The sequence below is a fragment of the Neoarius graeffei genome, chromosome 9 (assembly GCF_027579695.1).
Source record: "Neoarius graeffei isolate fNeoGra1 chromosome 9, fNeoGra1.pri, whole genome shotgun sequence".
NCBI lineage: Eukaryota > Metazoa > Chordata > Actinopteri > Siluriformes > Ariidae > Neoarius > Neoarius graeffei.
The window spans coordinates 30,360,719-30,378,025 of record NC_083577.1 but is presented as its reverse complement, the minus strand read 5'-3'; the positions used below and the strand labels follow the sequence as shown (position 1 = coordinate 30,378,025).

The 17,307-nt window shown below is 39.4% G+C and overlaps 1 protein-coding gene across 1 annotated transcript; it reads right to left on the bottom strand.

Moving 5' to 3' along the window:
- Positions 1-12,181: 12,181 nt before the first annotated feature.
- LOC132891573 (nuclear factor 7, brain-like) lies at positions 12,182-16,751 on the bottom strand. The gene is made up of 6 exons (XM_060929280.1): positions 16,116-16,751; positions 15,867-15,962; positions 15,544-15,774; positions 15,393-15,415; positions 15,187-15,305; positions 12,182-12,982 (listed from the first exon to the last, which is right to left on the bottom strand). Exons 1-6 carry the CDS (start codon positions 16,512-16,514, stop codon positions 12,435-12,437), a joined length of 1,416 nt encoding a protein of 471 aa, XP_060785263.1. The 5' UTR covers positions 16,515-16,751; the 3' UTR covers positions 12,182-12,434.
- Positions 16,752-17,307: the final 556 nt, after the last annotated feature.

Here is a 17,307-nt window from a genome sequence, read left to right as displayed (position 1 = left end):
GAACATTATACAAATGTTCACAAATGTTCACAAACATCATGAACAGTTGAAGCAGAACATTCTATGAACAGTTGAAGCAGAACATTATCTGAACATTTGTAGCAGGTGTCCATCCAGCCACACCAGGGAGCTGCTATTCACAGGGGATCATACAGACAGTGGGCCTACAATTTTTATGATTGTATTAGAGGCTTACTCTCCAATATTGAGAACTAAAAATGAAGTAAAACAAACTTTATGAATGTTTTAAAATTCAATGTTTTATTCCAATAATGACTTGCAAATGATACGCTGGATAAACATAAACATTACTAAATCTCTGCTTGAAACAAAACAAACTCTACACCAATCTTTTCATGTAGACATCTACATACAATTAATAATACATCATATTTAAGAGCAAAACTGAACAGTTTTAACACAAACACATTACAATCAATAAATTTCCGGAGAAAATTCATATGAAAAATTACATCATACAAAAAAATACAAAATTAATAATTAAAATTAATGTTTAATCCCCAGAGAAAAAGTTTCTCCAGAAGTAAAATTCAATTTTATCAAAAATATTGTACAACCCTGACTCCAAAAAAGTTGGGACAAAGTACAAATTGTAAATAAAAACGGAATGCAATGATGTGGAAGTTTCAAAATTCCATATTTTATTCAGAATAGAACATAGATGACACATCAAATGTTTAAACTGAGAAAACGTATCATTTAAAGATAAAAATTAGGTGATTTTAAATTTCATGACAACAACACATCTCAAAAAAGTTGGGACAAGGCCATGTTTACCACTGTGAGACATCCCCTTTTCTCTTTACAACAGTCTGTAAACGTCTGGGGACTGAGGCGACAAGTTGCTCAAGTTTAGGGATAGGAATGTTAACCCATTCTTGTCTAATGTAGGATTCTAGTTGCTCAACTGTCTTAGGTCTTTTTTGTCGTATCTTCTGTTTTATGATGCGCCAAATGTTTTCTATGGGTGAAAGATCTGGACTGCAGGCTGGCCAGTTCAGTACCCGGACCCTTCTTCTACACAGCCATGATGCTGTAATTGATGCAGTATGTGGTTTGGCATTGTCATGCTGGAAAATGCAAGGTCTTCCCTGAAAGAGACGTCGTCTGGATGGGAGCATATGTTGCTCTAGAACCTGGATATACCTTTCAGCATTGATGGTGTCTTTCCAGATGTGTAAGCTGCTCATGCCACACGCACTAATGCAACCCCATACCATCAGAGATGCAGGCTTCTGAACTGAGCGCTGATAACAACTTGGGTCGTCCTTCTCCTCTTTAGTCCAAATGACACAGCATCCCTGATTTCCATAAAGAACTTCAAATTTTGATTCGTCTGACCACAGAACAGTTTTCCACTTTGCCACAGTCCATTTTAAATGAGCCTTGGCTCAGAGAAGACGTCTGCACTTCTGGATCATGTTTAGATACGGCTTCTTCTTTGAACTATAGAGTTTTCGCTGGCAACGGCGGATGGCACGGTGAATTGTGTTCACAGATAATGTTCTCTGGAAATATTCCTGAGCCCATTTTGTGATTTCCAATACAGAAGCATGCCTGTATGTGATGCAGTGCTGTCTAAGGGCCCGAAGATCATGGGCACCCAGTATGGTTTTCCGGCCTTGACCCTTATGCACAGAGATTCTTCCAGATTCTCTGAATCTTTTGATGATATTATGCACTGTAGATGATGATATGTTCAAACTCTTTGCAATTTTACACTGTCGAACTCCTTTCTGATATTGCTCCACTATTTGTCGGCGCAGAATTAGGGGGATTGTTGATCCTCTTCCCATCTTTACTTCTGAGAGCCGCTGCCACTCCAAGATGCTCTTTTTATACCCAGTCATGTTAATGACCTATTGCCAATTGACCTAATGAGTTGCAATTTGGTCCTCCAACTGTTCCTATTTTGTACCTTTAACTTTTCCAGCCTCTTATTGCCCCTGTCCCAACTTTTTTGAGATGTGTTGCTGTCATGAAATTTCAAATGAGCCAATATTTGGTATGCAATTTCAAAATGTTTCACTTTCAACATTTGATGTTGTCTATATTCTATTGTAAATACAATATCAGTTTTTGAGATTTGTAAATTATTGCACTGATATTACATTATCAGCACTGGCGTGGAATAGCTTAAGAGTAAACAGTGTTGGAACTTAAAATTATCTTTTATGTAGCCTATACTGTATAGTGTTTTTAACCCACAAAGAGACAGATAAACACTTCTCTTATTTTATTTGCCAACAAATTTGAAAACAAAGGTGAGAACATTGTGACAGACTTGAATCATACTGGCTGTCATTATACACCATCACCGAAATACATCTGAATTTTTACAATTTCATCAAAAACAAGTCAAATTTCATCAAAGGTTTTTTTATTATTATTATTTCTCAGGAGTGGGATAATTTATTTATTTATTTTTCTTTAGAGCTTGGATGTCAATTTCAGTCATCATTGCCATGTTTTTATACTTTGGCATTTAATACAATATTGCTTTAAATTTTGATTTTTTAAAGAAAATGAATATGTTCTTAATCCTGAGTATCTGTTGTTATTTTGTGAATTCTTACCTTTATAATTTCATTGTAACTTAAGGTACAAAACACTTAAGTTGTCTCCTGGTAGTGTGCATGAGGTAAGGGTTAGGGCGTGAAAACTAATAGTATACCTAGAAGGGTAATTGCAGTATACTTCAAAACTAAAACGTGGACTAGATGTATATAACCAGTAACTAATAGTATATTTCCAATATGCTATAAAGTATACTTTTATAAACTAAAAAGTGGACTAGAAGTGTGTAACGAGCAAACCAATAGTATATTTCCAGTATACTACAAAGTATACTTTAGTAAACTAAAAAGTGGACTAGAAGTGTAAAACAAGTAACTCATAGTATATTTCCAGTACACTATGAAGTATGCTTTGGTAAACTAAAGAGTGAACTACAAGTATAGAACTAGTAAACTATTAGTATATAAGTTTACTTGTGGTATACTTACAGTACAAAATAAAAAATACTAGTTGTATACTCAAGGTTTACTTCTCTTAGACATAACGTATATTTTATAAACTAAAAGTGGGCCAATTTAGTCCCAAGAAGTATTAGATTAGTTTACTTACAAGTATACTGTAAGTACATTGATATCAGTATACTTGGTACACAAAAGTATACTTAAGGAAATATACTTTAACTTTACTTAAGTATACTTAATAAAATGAACTTGAAGTATGCTTCTTTTTGATAAGGGTATACACAGCTCTGGAAAATTTTAAGAACCCACTGCAAAATTATCAGTTTCTCTTGTTTTACTATTTATCAATATGTGTTTGAGGAACATGAATATTTTTGTTTTGTTCTGTAAACTACTGATAACATTTCCTCAAAACTCCATATAAAAATACTGCCACTTGGAGCATTTAATTGCAGAAAATGACAACTGGTCAAAATAACCAAAAGGATTAAGTGTATTCAGATCTTGAATAATGCATAGAAATCAAGATCATATTCAATTTTATACAACACAATACTAATGTTTGAACTTAGGATGAGTTCAGAAATCAATATTTTGGTGGAATAACTAACATTTAATCCTAGTCAAGTCAAGTTTATTTATAGAGTGCTTTGAACAACAGACATTGTCGCAAAGCAGCTTTACAGAAAATTCAAGACTTTAAACATAAGCTGATTTTATCCCAAAGTTATCCCTGCTTTATCCCCAATGAGCAAGCCTGTGGCAATGGTGGCAAGGAAAAGCTCCCTCAGGCGACACGAAGAAGAAACCTCAAGAGGAACCAGACTCAAAAGGGAACCCATCCTCATTCGGGTGATAACAGATAGTGTGATTATAAATAATTTGCTTCTTTAAATGTGTCCTATATAGACACAAAGTATAACTGTGTTACCAGGAAAATCATTATAGTTTTAACATGAAGTCTGTTTTGTTGAAGTTATAAACTGTTCATTGATGGAAACTTGAGTGCAAAACTGTTCATGGCTATCAACTGCAGTCCTAAAGTTAGCAAGTCAACTGTCGTCCTCAGACATAAATGTATTACTGTAAGTGTCCAGAGCTGTCTTCCAAATATGACTTTCGACTGTCCATATGGGGCCGTCCTCCACACTCCATAACTTTCATACCTCTTGGCATGCTCTCCACCAGTCTTTCACATTGGGTGACTTTATGCAACTCCTGGTGCAAAAATTCGATCATCTCAGATTGTTTCATGGCTTGTGATCATCCATCTTCCTCTTGATCACATTCCAGAGGTTTTCAATGGGGTTCAGGTCTGGAGATTGGGCTGGCCATTGTGGTCCTCCATCCACACCTTGTTTGACCTGGCTGTGTGGCATGGAGCATTCCCCTACTGTAAAACCCAATCCTCAGAGTTAGGGAACATTGTCAGAGCAGAAGGAAGCAAGTTTTCTTCCAGGATAACCTTTTATATGGCTTGATTCATGTGTCCTTCACAAACAAAAATCTGCCCCATTCCAGCCTTGCTGAAGCACCCCCAGATCATCACCGATCCTCCACCAAATTTCACAATGGGTATGAGACAAAGTGGCTTGTAAGTTTCTCAAGGTCTCCGTCTAACCACTAGATGACTAGGTGATGGGAAAAGCTGAAACATGGACTCATCAAAGAAGATGACTTTACTCCAGTCCTTCATGGTCCAATCCTTATGGTCTTTAGCAAACCTCAGCCTGGCTCTTCTTTGATGAAGGGCTTTTTTCTTGCTTTGCATGACTTCAACCCCTCCTGGAGGAGCCTGTTTCAAACAGTCCTTACCATGCACTTAACCCCAGCTGCCATATGCCATTCTTTTTGCAGGTCACTTCATGCCATCCTATGGTTGTTGAGTGAGACTTGAAGGGGCTGATGATCATCCTGGTCAATGGAGAGTCGTTTTCACCCTCTGCCAGTCTGTAACTTTGTTGTCCCCAGTGTCTGCTGTTTGACCTTGTTCTTATGAACTGCTATCTTTGAAATTTTGAGGATGGAAGCAACCTGACACTCACTGTATCTCTCTGCCAGTAAAGCCAGAATTGGAACCCTTCTTTTCCTCACTCAAAACTTTTCTTTTTAACTCTTTTGGCATGATACATAGATATTTTTGTATTCCAATTAAATTTAAGGTACTACAAGCACTGTTTTCACCATCCAAACTGGTCCTATTGCAAAAGAATAGTGATGACCACAGCAGTGGTTTTTATACTTTTCCACATTAAATAAGATTTGGTTCAGGTGATCACCTAATCAGTACAGAAAAAATAGTTTCTGAGCAGCATATTACAGAAGAGAGCACTTTTCAGATGAAAAAAGAAAACATAATGAAGACTGCTGGGTTTTGGTGCAAAATGAAGAAGCGAGTGTGAGAGTCAAAGTGTCCAGAAGAACTGTGGCTGGTTCTGTAAGATGCTCAGTAAAACCTACAGCACATTTCCGCATACAGTGGGGCAAAAAAGTATTTACTCAGTCACCAGTTGTGCAGGGCGGCACGGTGGTGTAGTGGTTAGCGCTGTCGCCTCACAGCAAGAAGGTCCTGGGTTCGAGCCCCGGGGCCGGCGAGGGCCTTTCTGTGTGGAGTTTGCATGTTCTCCCCGTGTCCGCGTGGGTTTCCTCCGGGTGCTCCGGTTTCCCCCACAGTCCAAAGACATGCAGGTTAGGTTAACTGGTGACTCTAAAATTGACCATGAGTGTGAATGGTTGTCTGTGTCTATGTGTCAGCCCTGTGATGACCTGGCAACTTGTCCAGGGTGTACCCCGCCTTTCGCCCGTAGTCAGCTGGGATAGGCTCCAGCTTGCCTGCGACCCTGTAGAAGGATAAAGCGGCTAGAGATAATGAGATGAGATGAGACCAATTGTGCAAGTTCTCCCACTTAAAAAGATGAGAGAGGCCTGCAATTTTCATCATAGGTATGCCTCAACTATGAGAGACAAAATGAGAAAAAAAAATCCAGAAAATCACATTGTCTGATTTTTAAATAATTTATTTGCAAATTATGGTGGAAAATATGTATTTGGTCAATAACAAAAGTTCATCTCAATACTTTGTTATATACCCTTTGTTGGCAATGACAGAGGTCAAACGTTTTCTGTAAGTCTTCACAAGGTTTTCACACACTGTTGCTGGTATTTTGGCCCATTCCTCCATGCAGATCTCCTCTAGAGCAGTGATGTTTTGGGGCTGTCGCTGGGCAACACAGACTTTCAACTCCCTCCAAAGATTTTCTATGGGGTTGAGATCTGGAGACTGGCTAGGCCACTCCAGGACCTTGAAATGCTTCTTACGAAGCCACTCCTTCATTGCCCGGGTGGTGTGTTTAGGATCATTGTCATGCTGAAAGACCCAGCCACGTTTCATCTTCAATGCCCTTGCTGATGGAATGAGGTTTTCACTCAAAATCTTACGATACATGGCCCCATTCATTCTTTCCTTTACACGGATCAGTCGTCCTGGTCCCTTTGCAGAAAAACAGCCCCAAAGCATGATGTTTCCACCCCCATGCTTCACAGTAGGTATGGTGTTCTTTGGATGCAACTCAGCATTCTTTCTCCTCCAAACACGACAAGTTGAGTTTTTACCAAAAAGTTCTATTTTGTTTTCATCTGACCATATGACATTCTCCCAATCCTCTTCTGGATCATCCAAATGCTCTCTAGCAAACTTCAGACCGGCCTGGACATGTACTGGCTTAAGCAGGGGGACACGTCTGGCACTGCAGGATTTGAGTCCCTAGCGGCGTAGTGTGTTACTGATGGTAGCCTTTGTTACTTTGGTCCCAGCTCTCTGCAGGTCATTCACTAGGTCCCCCCGTGTGGTTCTGGGATTTTTGCTCACCGTTCTTGTGATCATTTTGACCCTACGGGGTGAGATCTTGCATGGAGCCCCAGATCGAAGGAGATTATCAGTGGTCTTGTATGGCTTCCATTTTCTAATAATTGCTCCCACAGTTGATTTCTTCACACCAAGCTGCTTACCTATTGCAGATTCAGTCTTCCCAGCCTGGTGCAGGTCTACAATTTTGTTTCTGGTGTCCTTTGACAGCTCTTTGGTCTTGGCCATAGTGGAGTTTGGAATGTGACTGTTTGAGGTTGTGGACAGGTGTTTTTTATACTGATAACGAGTTCAAACAGGTGCCATTAATACAGGTAACGAGTGGAGGACAGAGGAGCCTCTTAAAGAAGAAGTTACAGGTCTGTGAGAGCCAGAAATCTTGCTTGTTTGTAGGTGACCAAATACTTATTTTACCGAGGAATTTACCAATTAATTGATTAAAAATCCTACAATGTGATTTCCTGGATTCTTTCCCCCCATTCTGTCTCTCATAGTTGAAGTGTACCTATGATGAAAATTACAGGCCTCTCTCATCTTTTTAAGTGGGAGAACTTGCACAATTGGTGGCTGACTAAATACTTTTTTGCCCCACTGTAAAACTGCACTTATTGTGCCTGAGACTACTATTTTTTTTTTTAAGCAAAGGGTCATCTCACACCAAATATTGACTTTGTTTCATTTATTATGGCTTATGGCTTATTGTTTATAGTATTTTTTAACATTGAAACATTTCATGTCATTATTTTAAACCATTTTTAGTCTACAGCATTTCTTTACATGTGCCTAAGACTTTTGCACAGTATTGTATATTTTAAGGCCCAAAGCCAACATGATGAAGAGAAAAAGAAAGAGGCAGCTTTCTGACACACTGCTGTTCACTCAAGTGTGAAATCACAGCAGCACCAAGTTCATTCTCTCATATCCCATTTCACAGAAGGCAGGATGTTGAACGTATGACCAGTTTGATGAAGATTATAATCCGGCCCTCCAGATGAATTTAAAAGTAGACAGCCTTTCGATTTCATAGAATCGGTGAAGTTTAGTTCCCTCTGAAATTTGGTCATTGTGATATATGTTTATTTCTGCAATATCGAAACAAGGGTGTTCTGAGAGCACAATATCCCCCGCGACAAAATATTGCAAATTAAATTTTAATATGCGTATTACTCAGTGGCGGCTGCTGGTTTTTAAAACAGGGGAAGCCCATTTTACGCATTCATCGTAAAACCTGTAGGCCGGATATCAAAGCATAGAAAGGTGTGCCCCATTAGCATAGTGAACTAGACAACCCTACCTAGTGGCAGAAAGTATTTTTGCTTGTACATTTCATGTTATAGTCTGGCTTGCCAGGCTAGTGCCTCATATCCTTAATCAAAAATATCAAACATCCAAAAATCACTGGCTATTCAACGAAGAGCCTTGAACATCATACCCTGATATGCAACACAGAGTCTTTAACACAACACCCAGCTGTGCAACACATCCTTGAACATCTTCTGCAACACAGTCTAGAAATTCATAACCAGGTAGGCTATGCAACACACAGAACCTTGAATATTATACCCAGGTATAACCTATAACACAGAGCCCACCATTCTCTTAACATTACTGAACAATATACACACTTCAGATTCATGAACATGAACACTATTTATACACAAATTCTGCCCTCCGCTCCTTTTCCAGAAAATGGTCTGTGACCCTGTCATACCAGCTGGTTGTGCTTTCCAGAGACTTCACCAATTTCTGTTAGCAGCTAGCACTGCAGATCCCAATAAGGCTCAAGCTAGCCTACAACCAGATTGAACTACAAATGAAATAAACGAGTGAATTCATGAATGATCAAACTGATAGAATGGATGAAAGTTAACGGAGCACAACGAGTAATATTTACATTTATTTACAGAGTAATGTACAGAGACATCAATGAGAAGAACCGTTTATATGAAAAGAAATTCGGACAGCACTTTGGCACACGACTACACTTTCTCGACATCCACTAGGGACTGACTGATCATACTTCCGTGTTCCTCACCGAAGTACCGCCCTCCTCATGTCTTTCAAACACTACCTCCAATAATCCTTTATCAGCCCGGCTTCTTGTCCCTCCCACTGTCTCGTTTAGTCCCAGAGAAGCCCGGCTTCCCTGGAAGTGACAATTTTGTTGATTTTAACCAATAACAACTAGCTGAAATTGGCTGTTCAGAGCCGTCTCGTAGACTGCAACAGATACCCGGCTGCCAGTCAGTGTTGCCAGATACTGCTGACGTTTTCCACCCAAAATATGTTCAAAACCCGCCAAAATGCACTTAAAACCGCCCAGTCTGGCAACACTGCTGCCAGTCCATAGAGCCCATTGAAATAAGAAAGGTTACAGCCTGGCAGCAAAGGTGATTCTCGTAGCGAACTGCAAGTTCGTCAGACATCACTCAAATAAGTTACAGGATAGTTATGAACATAAATACAATCTTGGGCATATATTATGTTATGCAAGTTATTGTTTTAATGAGAATTCAACGTCGTAGACGCCGCAGTTTGGGGAGAGAATTTTAGGGGAAGCTCGGCTTCCCTTGTTGTCTCTGAGAAATCGCCCCTGGTATTACTGTCCTATAACAAAGCCTTTTGCCAAGTTTTGTGAAATTCCTCCAAAAATTGGGAGAGGAGTTGATTGCAGAAGGTGAGAACCCTTTCCGGGACAGACAGATGGACAGACAGACGGATTTTGCCACGACATAATCCCTCTTTGGGCCTTTCAGCCAGCTGGGGATAAAAAAAAAGCCAGGTCATTCTATGGCTGGGAAGTGATTTGAGGGGATTCCTGAGCAAATAATGTGCATGAAATCGCTCACTTCGTGCAGTCAAGCCGACAGAGGAAGTCTGTGTGCGCATGCGCAGGTTTACCTGCTTCTTCTTTGGGGTTTTATGGCAGTTGGCATCCACAGCATTGCATTACTGCCATTTAGAGGTTTACCTTTGACTGTACACTGACAGTTCCAGCATTCTGTCACTAAACAAACAGCTGATCACACCGAAGTGTTCGCTGACCGCCGATATTTATTAGTTTGGTCCTGCGTTTCCTTTCCTTCGCAACATAATATCTTTTCTTCTCGCTTTCCGTTATTGTAGTAGGTCTTTCACATTTCATTCGCACACTCACGTCCTCCATTTTTCTCTCCTGTTTCAAATTTGTATCCCATAATGCCTTGCACAAACGGGAAAAGCCCACCACGTGATGCATGATGTAGTATTTTGAATTGGGTCATGGTGAAGCAGGAAAAAATAGCGGAAAATTTTGCGCCACGTGGCCCTTAATTCATTCATTGTTCTCTGAAAAAAACTAATAAAATTGGAAGTCTGTGATTTGAATTCAGTAGCGTTTGCTCTATTAAACAAAAAATAATTGGGTGTCAGGGGAAAATTCTTTTTATGACCTAAACTTGAAAAATCTGAAAGGCATTACAGCTTCAAAATTAGTGTTCCTCATCAAAATCTACTTCTAGTCCTGAATTGAATTGAAAGATAGGGAAAAACCCACAGTATCTGTCCAACTGGTCCCACTCAGGGATGGTTGTGGAATCTTATGCAAGGCCCCCAAAAGTATTTGGACAATTAAACACCTGTCCATCAGGTTTCCAAGTCAATCTTTAAAAGGTTTCACAGTTTAAACACACTGATGATCTCTGTTTCTCTTCAAACATTCCACTGTCATTGTGATTGTTGTCATGAGCTGTGCTGCAAATCAAGATCTCTGATCTTACATTCAATAAATAAATAAATATATAAATCCAGAAATTCCAGAAGCCTGGCCCACAAAACAGACCTTTTGGTAAAATTCAAACATGAACTGTAAGAGGAAAACTGGATCGTGTTCGTACTCAATAATGGTCTCGAAAAAGACACAGTGCTAGTTTGTTTAGCAGAGGTAGCTGGATGGAGAAATTTGTCCATTTCTGTATCCCTTGTTTTTCTTTTTCTCCCCCAGGGTTGATCTATTAGAACAGCCGTAAGCAACACAAACCATCAGCACTTTTGCATCGTGAGTGGTCGTTTGCAAAGAACCCATGGCTCCAGGTTAGTTTAGGCAAAAGATCATTATGTTCATGTAAATGAGTGAGCGATAATGTACAGTAAGCTGGTTATTATCATGAAATACACCCTGACAGGGTGATGCAGGAGTCCAACACAAAGCAGAGAAGGTCTTGAATCACCCTGAAGGGGTTTTATTTTGCGATAAGAATCGGCTCACTATACATTATCCTATTTATTACACAGTTATGTACTAAAATAACTCAACATCTGACACAAAATATTGTTTTAAAATTATTTTATTGCTTCTGGTAATGTCGTGGTCCATAACAGTTTGTAATAAAGAAAAAACAGGCCGTAAGCCAATCAGAATCAAGTATTTAACAAAGCTTTGTAATAATAATACAACCCCAATTCCAAAAAAGTTGGGACACTGTGTAGTGGGAAGACATGGGACAAAAATAAAATACCTAGGCCTAAATGTTTAATTTTTATTTATTATAGATGAGACAGATCTTGTCATGTTTTAACCCGTATGATACAGCAGCCAGGGATAATGGATGAGAGTTAAATATAACTTGCGGTTAAATGACGATAGAGAACATTGAGAAAATTGTTGCTTTTAACACCTTTAATGACTGACTCTCTCACCTGCCTCTCTCTCTTCCACATCCTCTCAGTGATCACTTACACACACATTAAACTGAACACATCCCTGATACTAATCATGTAAATAACAACCACTGCACACATCTGTACAAATAAATAAACATCCACATCATGACCATTTTAACTGTTAATAATAAACATTACACAGATTACAAATATATTTATTAGTGCATATTTTAATTGTCCCATTATGCAGATTAACAGTGTTTAATATCAGAATGAACAAAGTGAATTTATTTCACTCAGAACTGATTTGAACTTGTGAATCATCACCTAATGCAGCATTAACATACAAATCCATCTGATCTTTACAAAACCACAAACTGCTGGTGGAGGGAAACTTAGAGCTTGAATTCTCCTCCACTGCACAGTTTCACACACACACACACACACACACACACACAATCCAAGATTAACAGCAAATGCAAACAAGTACAAATACAGTAAAGACATATTTACTGAGAATAAACTCAGAAACAAATGCTCAGTTTATTTAAACTATTTAAAACATAAATAAAATTCTTTTCAGCTCATTCTGCATTTAAACACACTTTTGTGATTTTAATTAAATGCTATGTCGTAAGTTTGAGTTAATACCTTGTTATTTCAAGACAGTGTGTCATTATTTCACTTATTATTTTGACTTCCTCGTGCTTTCAAAATATACCATAATAATATATTTTAAGATATCTTATTATTTGAGTTAATTCATTATTTCAAGATATTCTGTCAATATTTTGAGTTGATTCACCTGAAAAAAAAAATCAGTGTGTGCTTCAGGGTTTCCAAAAGGGGGAAAAAAGACTTACACAAAGAACACTAATATTTTAATCTGCAGTATTTTATTAATGAACTGGAATAAAACAACATCAATGCTAACTGATCTGATTCACTCTTACAGAGCACTCAAGTGGGAGGATCTTTAGAGGAGATTCTTTATGATCAACACCTAGGAATGGCAGTAATTTATCAGTAAATGTGTGTGTGAAAGTGTGTAAGTGTGTGTTAGTGAGACGGTCGGAGAATGACAGTTTTCCTCTGTCCCAGTCCAGCTTCACTCTGATCCTCTGGAGTTTCTGTGCTACTGAGAGCTGAGTGCCTGTATCTGGTGTTGAAATTGCGCCATATTCATCACCATCATACCCCACACCCCAGATTCCACTTCTGGAGGATATCTCCCCCTTCCTCTGAGCAGATTCTGTCATCACACCCACAATCCACCCTGTACCGTCTCCAACTTCCACATCCCAGCAGTGTGTCCCTGAGTTAAAGCCCTCAGATCCCAGGATATGCCAATATTCATCATCAAATCTCTCTGGATTATCAGGAAGTTTCTGTTCCTCATCGCTGCGTCTCACACTTTTCAGATCATCAGATACAATGAGTCCAGGATGAGCAGTGTTGGGGTCCAGAGTTACAGGTGCTGAAAACACACACACACAGAATTAAGAGTCTTACTGCAGAGGTGTAGAATTGGGTATGGACGGTATGGGCGTGTCCCGACCGATATTTCTGATTGAAGGAAAAAAAAAATGGCGGTACACAAATGGTTCCTGTAGGTTTCCACTGGGCGAAACAGCATGCAAAATTCCCTCATGAATATTCGCTCTCAAACATTTTCACGTAATAAGCAAAACAGCCTCCGCCTTCTGGATCAGAAATGTTTGGTTCCTCCCGCCTCTCTTTTGAAAACGTCCCATACCGAGAACACACATCCGCTGAACTGATTGGTTCTCGAGGGGCTTCATTTGAAAGCGGGGGCAAAAACTTTTCTCTGTAGAACCCTGTCACTCCCTCCTCCCCCTCCCCCCTCCGCGCTGGGCTCAAGACAACAGAAGGGCAATAATATAACAACAACCAATCAGAATTCAGATACAACAACCAATCAGAATTCAGATACATTCTGTTGCCAAGTAAAATTGTAGCCTTTCAACATATTAAAAAGGTTCTAGAGCAGGGGTTTCAGAGTGTGGGAGAGTCAGACCCCCCTCACAGAGCAAATAAACAACAGCGCCCCCCACACACAATTTTTATTGTTGCTGTACTTAATGTCTCATCTCATCTCATTATCTCTAGCCGCTTTATCCTGTTCTACAGGGTCGCAGGCAAGCTGGAGCCTATCCCAGATACTTAATGTTCCATTCGTATTTAAAAAAAATAATGGTTGTTGTACACATTTTAATTTTTTTATTTTAAACATATGAGCTTTATTAAAACCTCTTTTTTTTTTTTACACATTTTAAACATCTGTGCTTTTTAAAACCTCTTTTTTACACATTTTAAACATCTGTGCTTTTTAAAACCTCTTTTTTTTACACATTTTAAACATCTGTGCTTTTTAAAAACATCTTTTTTACACATTTTAAACATCTGTGCTTTTTTAAAAACCTCTTTTTTTTACACATTTTAAACATCTGTGCTTTTTAAAACCTCTTTTTTACACATTTTAAACATCTGTGCTTTTTTTTTTAAACATCTTGTTTTACACATTTTAAACATCTCATAGCATCGTTAGCTAGCACCTCTTGGCAGACAGCACACTGTGGCAGTGGAGCATCTTCAGATCCCGTCCATGAAAATCCAAACTTTAAATAATCGTGGTCATACTTCCTTCTTTGTTTGCTTGGCCCAGACTCTGTCTCCTCACTCACTGTAGCTTTAGGTACTAAAAATCGATCAATTTTGTCTCTGGCAAAGGCTAGCTGAAGTTCGCTAAATGTCCGCAATAGTAACTTATTCTGGTTTATTTTTCCTCACGTTGCGCCCCCCCCCCCCGAAGAACTCTGGCGCCCCCTAGGGGAGGCGCGCTCCACACTTTGTAAAGCCCTGTTCTAGAGCCCTTGTCCTGTTTTACCGTTAGATCAATCACATATCAGCTTAAACTGGCATTTTAAAACTAGTGGAAGATCCCACAGAAGAGAGCCGACTCCCCCTGCCAGCCTCATGGAACGCAGTGCTTAAGGCTCCGGATGTGTTTTACTTCCATTGATGAGGGAAAGGAACATACGCCCTCCCGACAGTCAATGCATTATTCGCTTGTAAAACACATTTGCAAATTGGTAGAATGAGTTAATCATCACATGCAAGATTTGCAATTAATCAAATGAATTGCATCCATCCATCCATTATCTGTAGCCGCTTATCCTGTTTTACAGGGCTGACACAGAGACAAACAACCATTCACACTTACATTCACACCTACGGTCAATTTAGAGCCACCAGTTAGCCTAACCTGCATGTCTTTAGACTGTGGGAGAAAACTTGAGCACCCAGAGGAAACCCACGCAGACACGGGGAGAACATGCACACAACACACAGAAAGGCCCCCGCTGGCTGCTGGACTTGAACCCAGGACTTTCTTGCTGTGAAGCGACAGTGCTAACCACTACACCACCATGCTGCCCAATGAACTGCATATTATTATTATTATTCATTAATTATTACAGTTCTGAACTTCAAATTTTAAAAGTCTGGACTTTGGAGAGATGATGGATACTCTTTTGGTGGAACACAACAGAGCAAAATATTGCGACTCTATAATGTTGACCTGACGTTGGCGCCACTGGGGGTTGGCATTGGGTTTATGTCCCCACCAATGTTAATACCAAACCTAAGCCATTGTCTTACTGTATTGGACGGTATACTGCATCTTCTCCCAGACTCTGAACTGCAGGTTGGCCAGATGTATTGCCACATGGATCAGTGCTCCTGAAAGCTCCTCTGGATGCTGCAGTGTGCTCTGGGCTCTGCAAAAACATTCAGGAGTCAGTGTTGCTGTGGGTTTGGATTCAGAAACACAGAGAATGGAGAGAGACAGGAAGCACATCACTCACCTGTTCACTGTGGCCTTGTAGTTCTGTAAAACAACAAAGCAAATATCAGTGGATATCATTTACATTTTTACACCACTGAAATGTGACGTTTCTGGTGATGGAAAGAAGTTTTACTTTCTCACAGTATAAATACTGACTAAATGACCCTCACTTCTAAGAATGAAACATCTTCAGCTCTCATCTCCTCTTCTATGGCTCCAATTGTGTCTGATAGAGATGATATGTCTTTGCTCAGCTTCTCAAACTTCTCCTTCATCATCTGACTCTTCTGCTCCTCTTCCTCTCTCAGTGCAGTGATCCTGACTGCCTCTTCATCTCGTAGAAACTGGTGAAGCTTCTCAAACTCCTCCTTAATCTGGCGCTCTGTGTGTTGGGCCTGAATCTACAGTGAAGAGGAAATCAAATGAAACATCACTGAATATGCAATGAAACAAAATATAATTATAATATCAAACCCATGTTATTGATTCTAACCTTTATATGTTCTGCAGTCTGACTCCAGTTCAGTTTCCAGTCTTTAAAGACCTTCAGTTTCTCCTGTAGGGGCTTCAGTGCAGTTTTGAGCTTCTCCTGAAATAAATTAACACGCTGCATGTAGTCTCTGTGTTTTTTATATTATTTGAACTCAGATGAACTAAATTGATTACAAAGTAATTGTCATAGTTATGAACAACAGCATTTGTTCACATGTGACCCATGAGTTCATATGTACATTTTATTTACCTTACAGTCTGTTACTGCCTCATCAATGGGGCAGAATTTGTGGTTGGTGTGTTTTCTTGAAGTCTGACACACCAAACACACCGGCTGTTGATGATCCAGACAGAAGAGTTTGAGTTTCTCACTGTGCAGACTGCAGACTGTTTCAGAGCCTGATGAAGATCTCTGACTTCTCTCCTGTAAGAAAGTCTCACACAGGTTCTTTAAGGCCCGGTTTATGGGAGGAAACTCCATAGATGACTTCCTCCTACAAACAGGACATTCTCTGGATCCTTTGGTCTCCCAGAACTGCTGCAAACACACTTTACACACACTGTGAGTGCAGTGCAGAACAACAGGATCCTTGAAGATTTCACAGCACACAGGACAGGAGAAATCCTCCTCTGAAAACTTAGAAGCCATTTCTTTTGCTGCTGTTGTTGTTCTCTCTCGTCCGAATGCTCAGAGTTTCACTTTCACTTCTGTGAAAAGTAATTACACCCTGATTTCAGGTTTCTTTAAAGCTAAATAGATGACTTTGTAGGTTCAGTTAATCATCACTTCCTTTCACTGTGCTGAAAATGAGACTCGGATTTCTCCATAAACTGAGAATAAATCTCAACTCACCAGAGCAGAACACTGCAGGCTGTTAATGAAGGACTTCAGTCGTGTCAGACTTGGCACTTCCTTAATAGGAGGAGTTTTCGAGAGACACATTATGACCTGTTACACTCCTCAGTTACATCAGAAACAGCACACGGCACTTACTTATGTTTAAGCACTGAGCATTAACTGTAATTTTGGTACAAATTTATCCAGTTATGAATTTCACTCTTCTGAACTGAAAATAATGTTTCACTTCTGGAATCATTTAAAGTCGATCTTGCAGTTTCAGACACAAGACCCAGAATGCTCTAATCATCAGTGGGATGAACTGGATCTCAGTCAGAAGAGTTATAAGCTCTTATAAACAGCAAATGATACTGCACCTTATCCTCAGACCTGAATAAGGAAGACACCCACAGGAAACAGCGCAATGGCAAATAGTCACATACTGTACTGAGTGAGATTATAGTTTTTAATAATATTTACTCTACATAACACAGTTGATGCAAATCCTGTAGTGCTACAACTGATACAAGATGTTGTTGATCATAAATGGAAACCATTTACCAATATTGAATGGCAAATGATATTCATCATATTTGTATAATAT

Bases quoted from the DNA above. Each gene is read 5' to 3' on its own strand.
- LOC132891573 (XM_060929280.1), bottom strand. From the start codon at position 16,514: ATGGCTTCTAAGTTTTCAGAGGAGGATTTCTCCTGTCCTGTGTGCTGT. The intron at 15,775-15,866 runs GTTAGAATCAAT...TCTTCACTGTAG, and splicing joins AGACTGCAGAACATATAAAG to ATTCAGGCCCAACACACAGA. The intron at 15,306-15,392 runs GTGAGTGATGTG...ATGTTTTTGCAG, and splicing joins TACAAGGCCACAGTGAACAG to AGCCCAGAGCACACTGCAGC.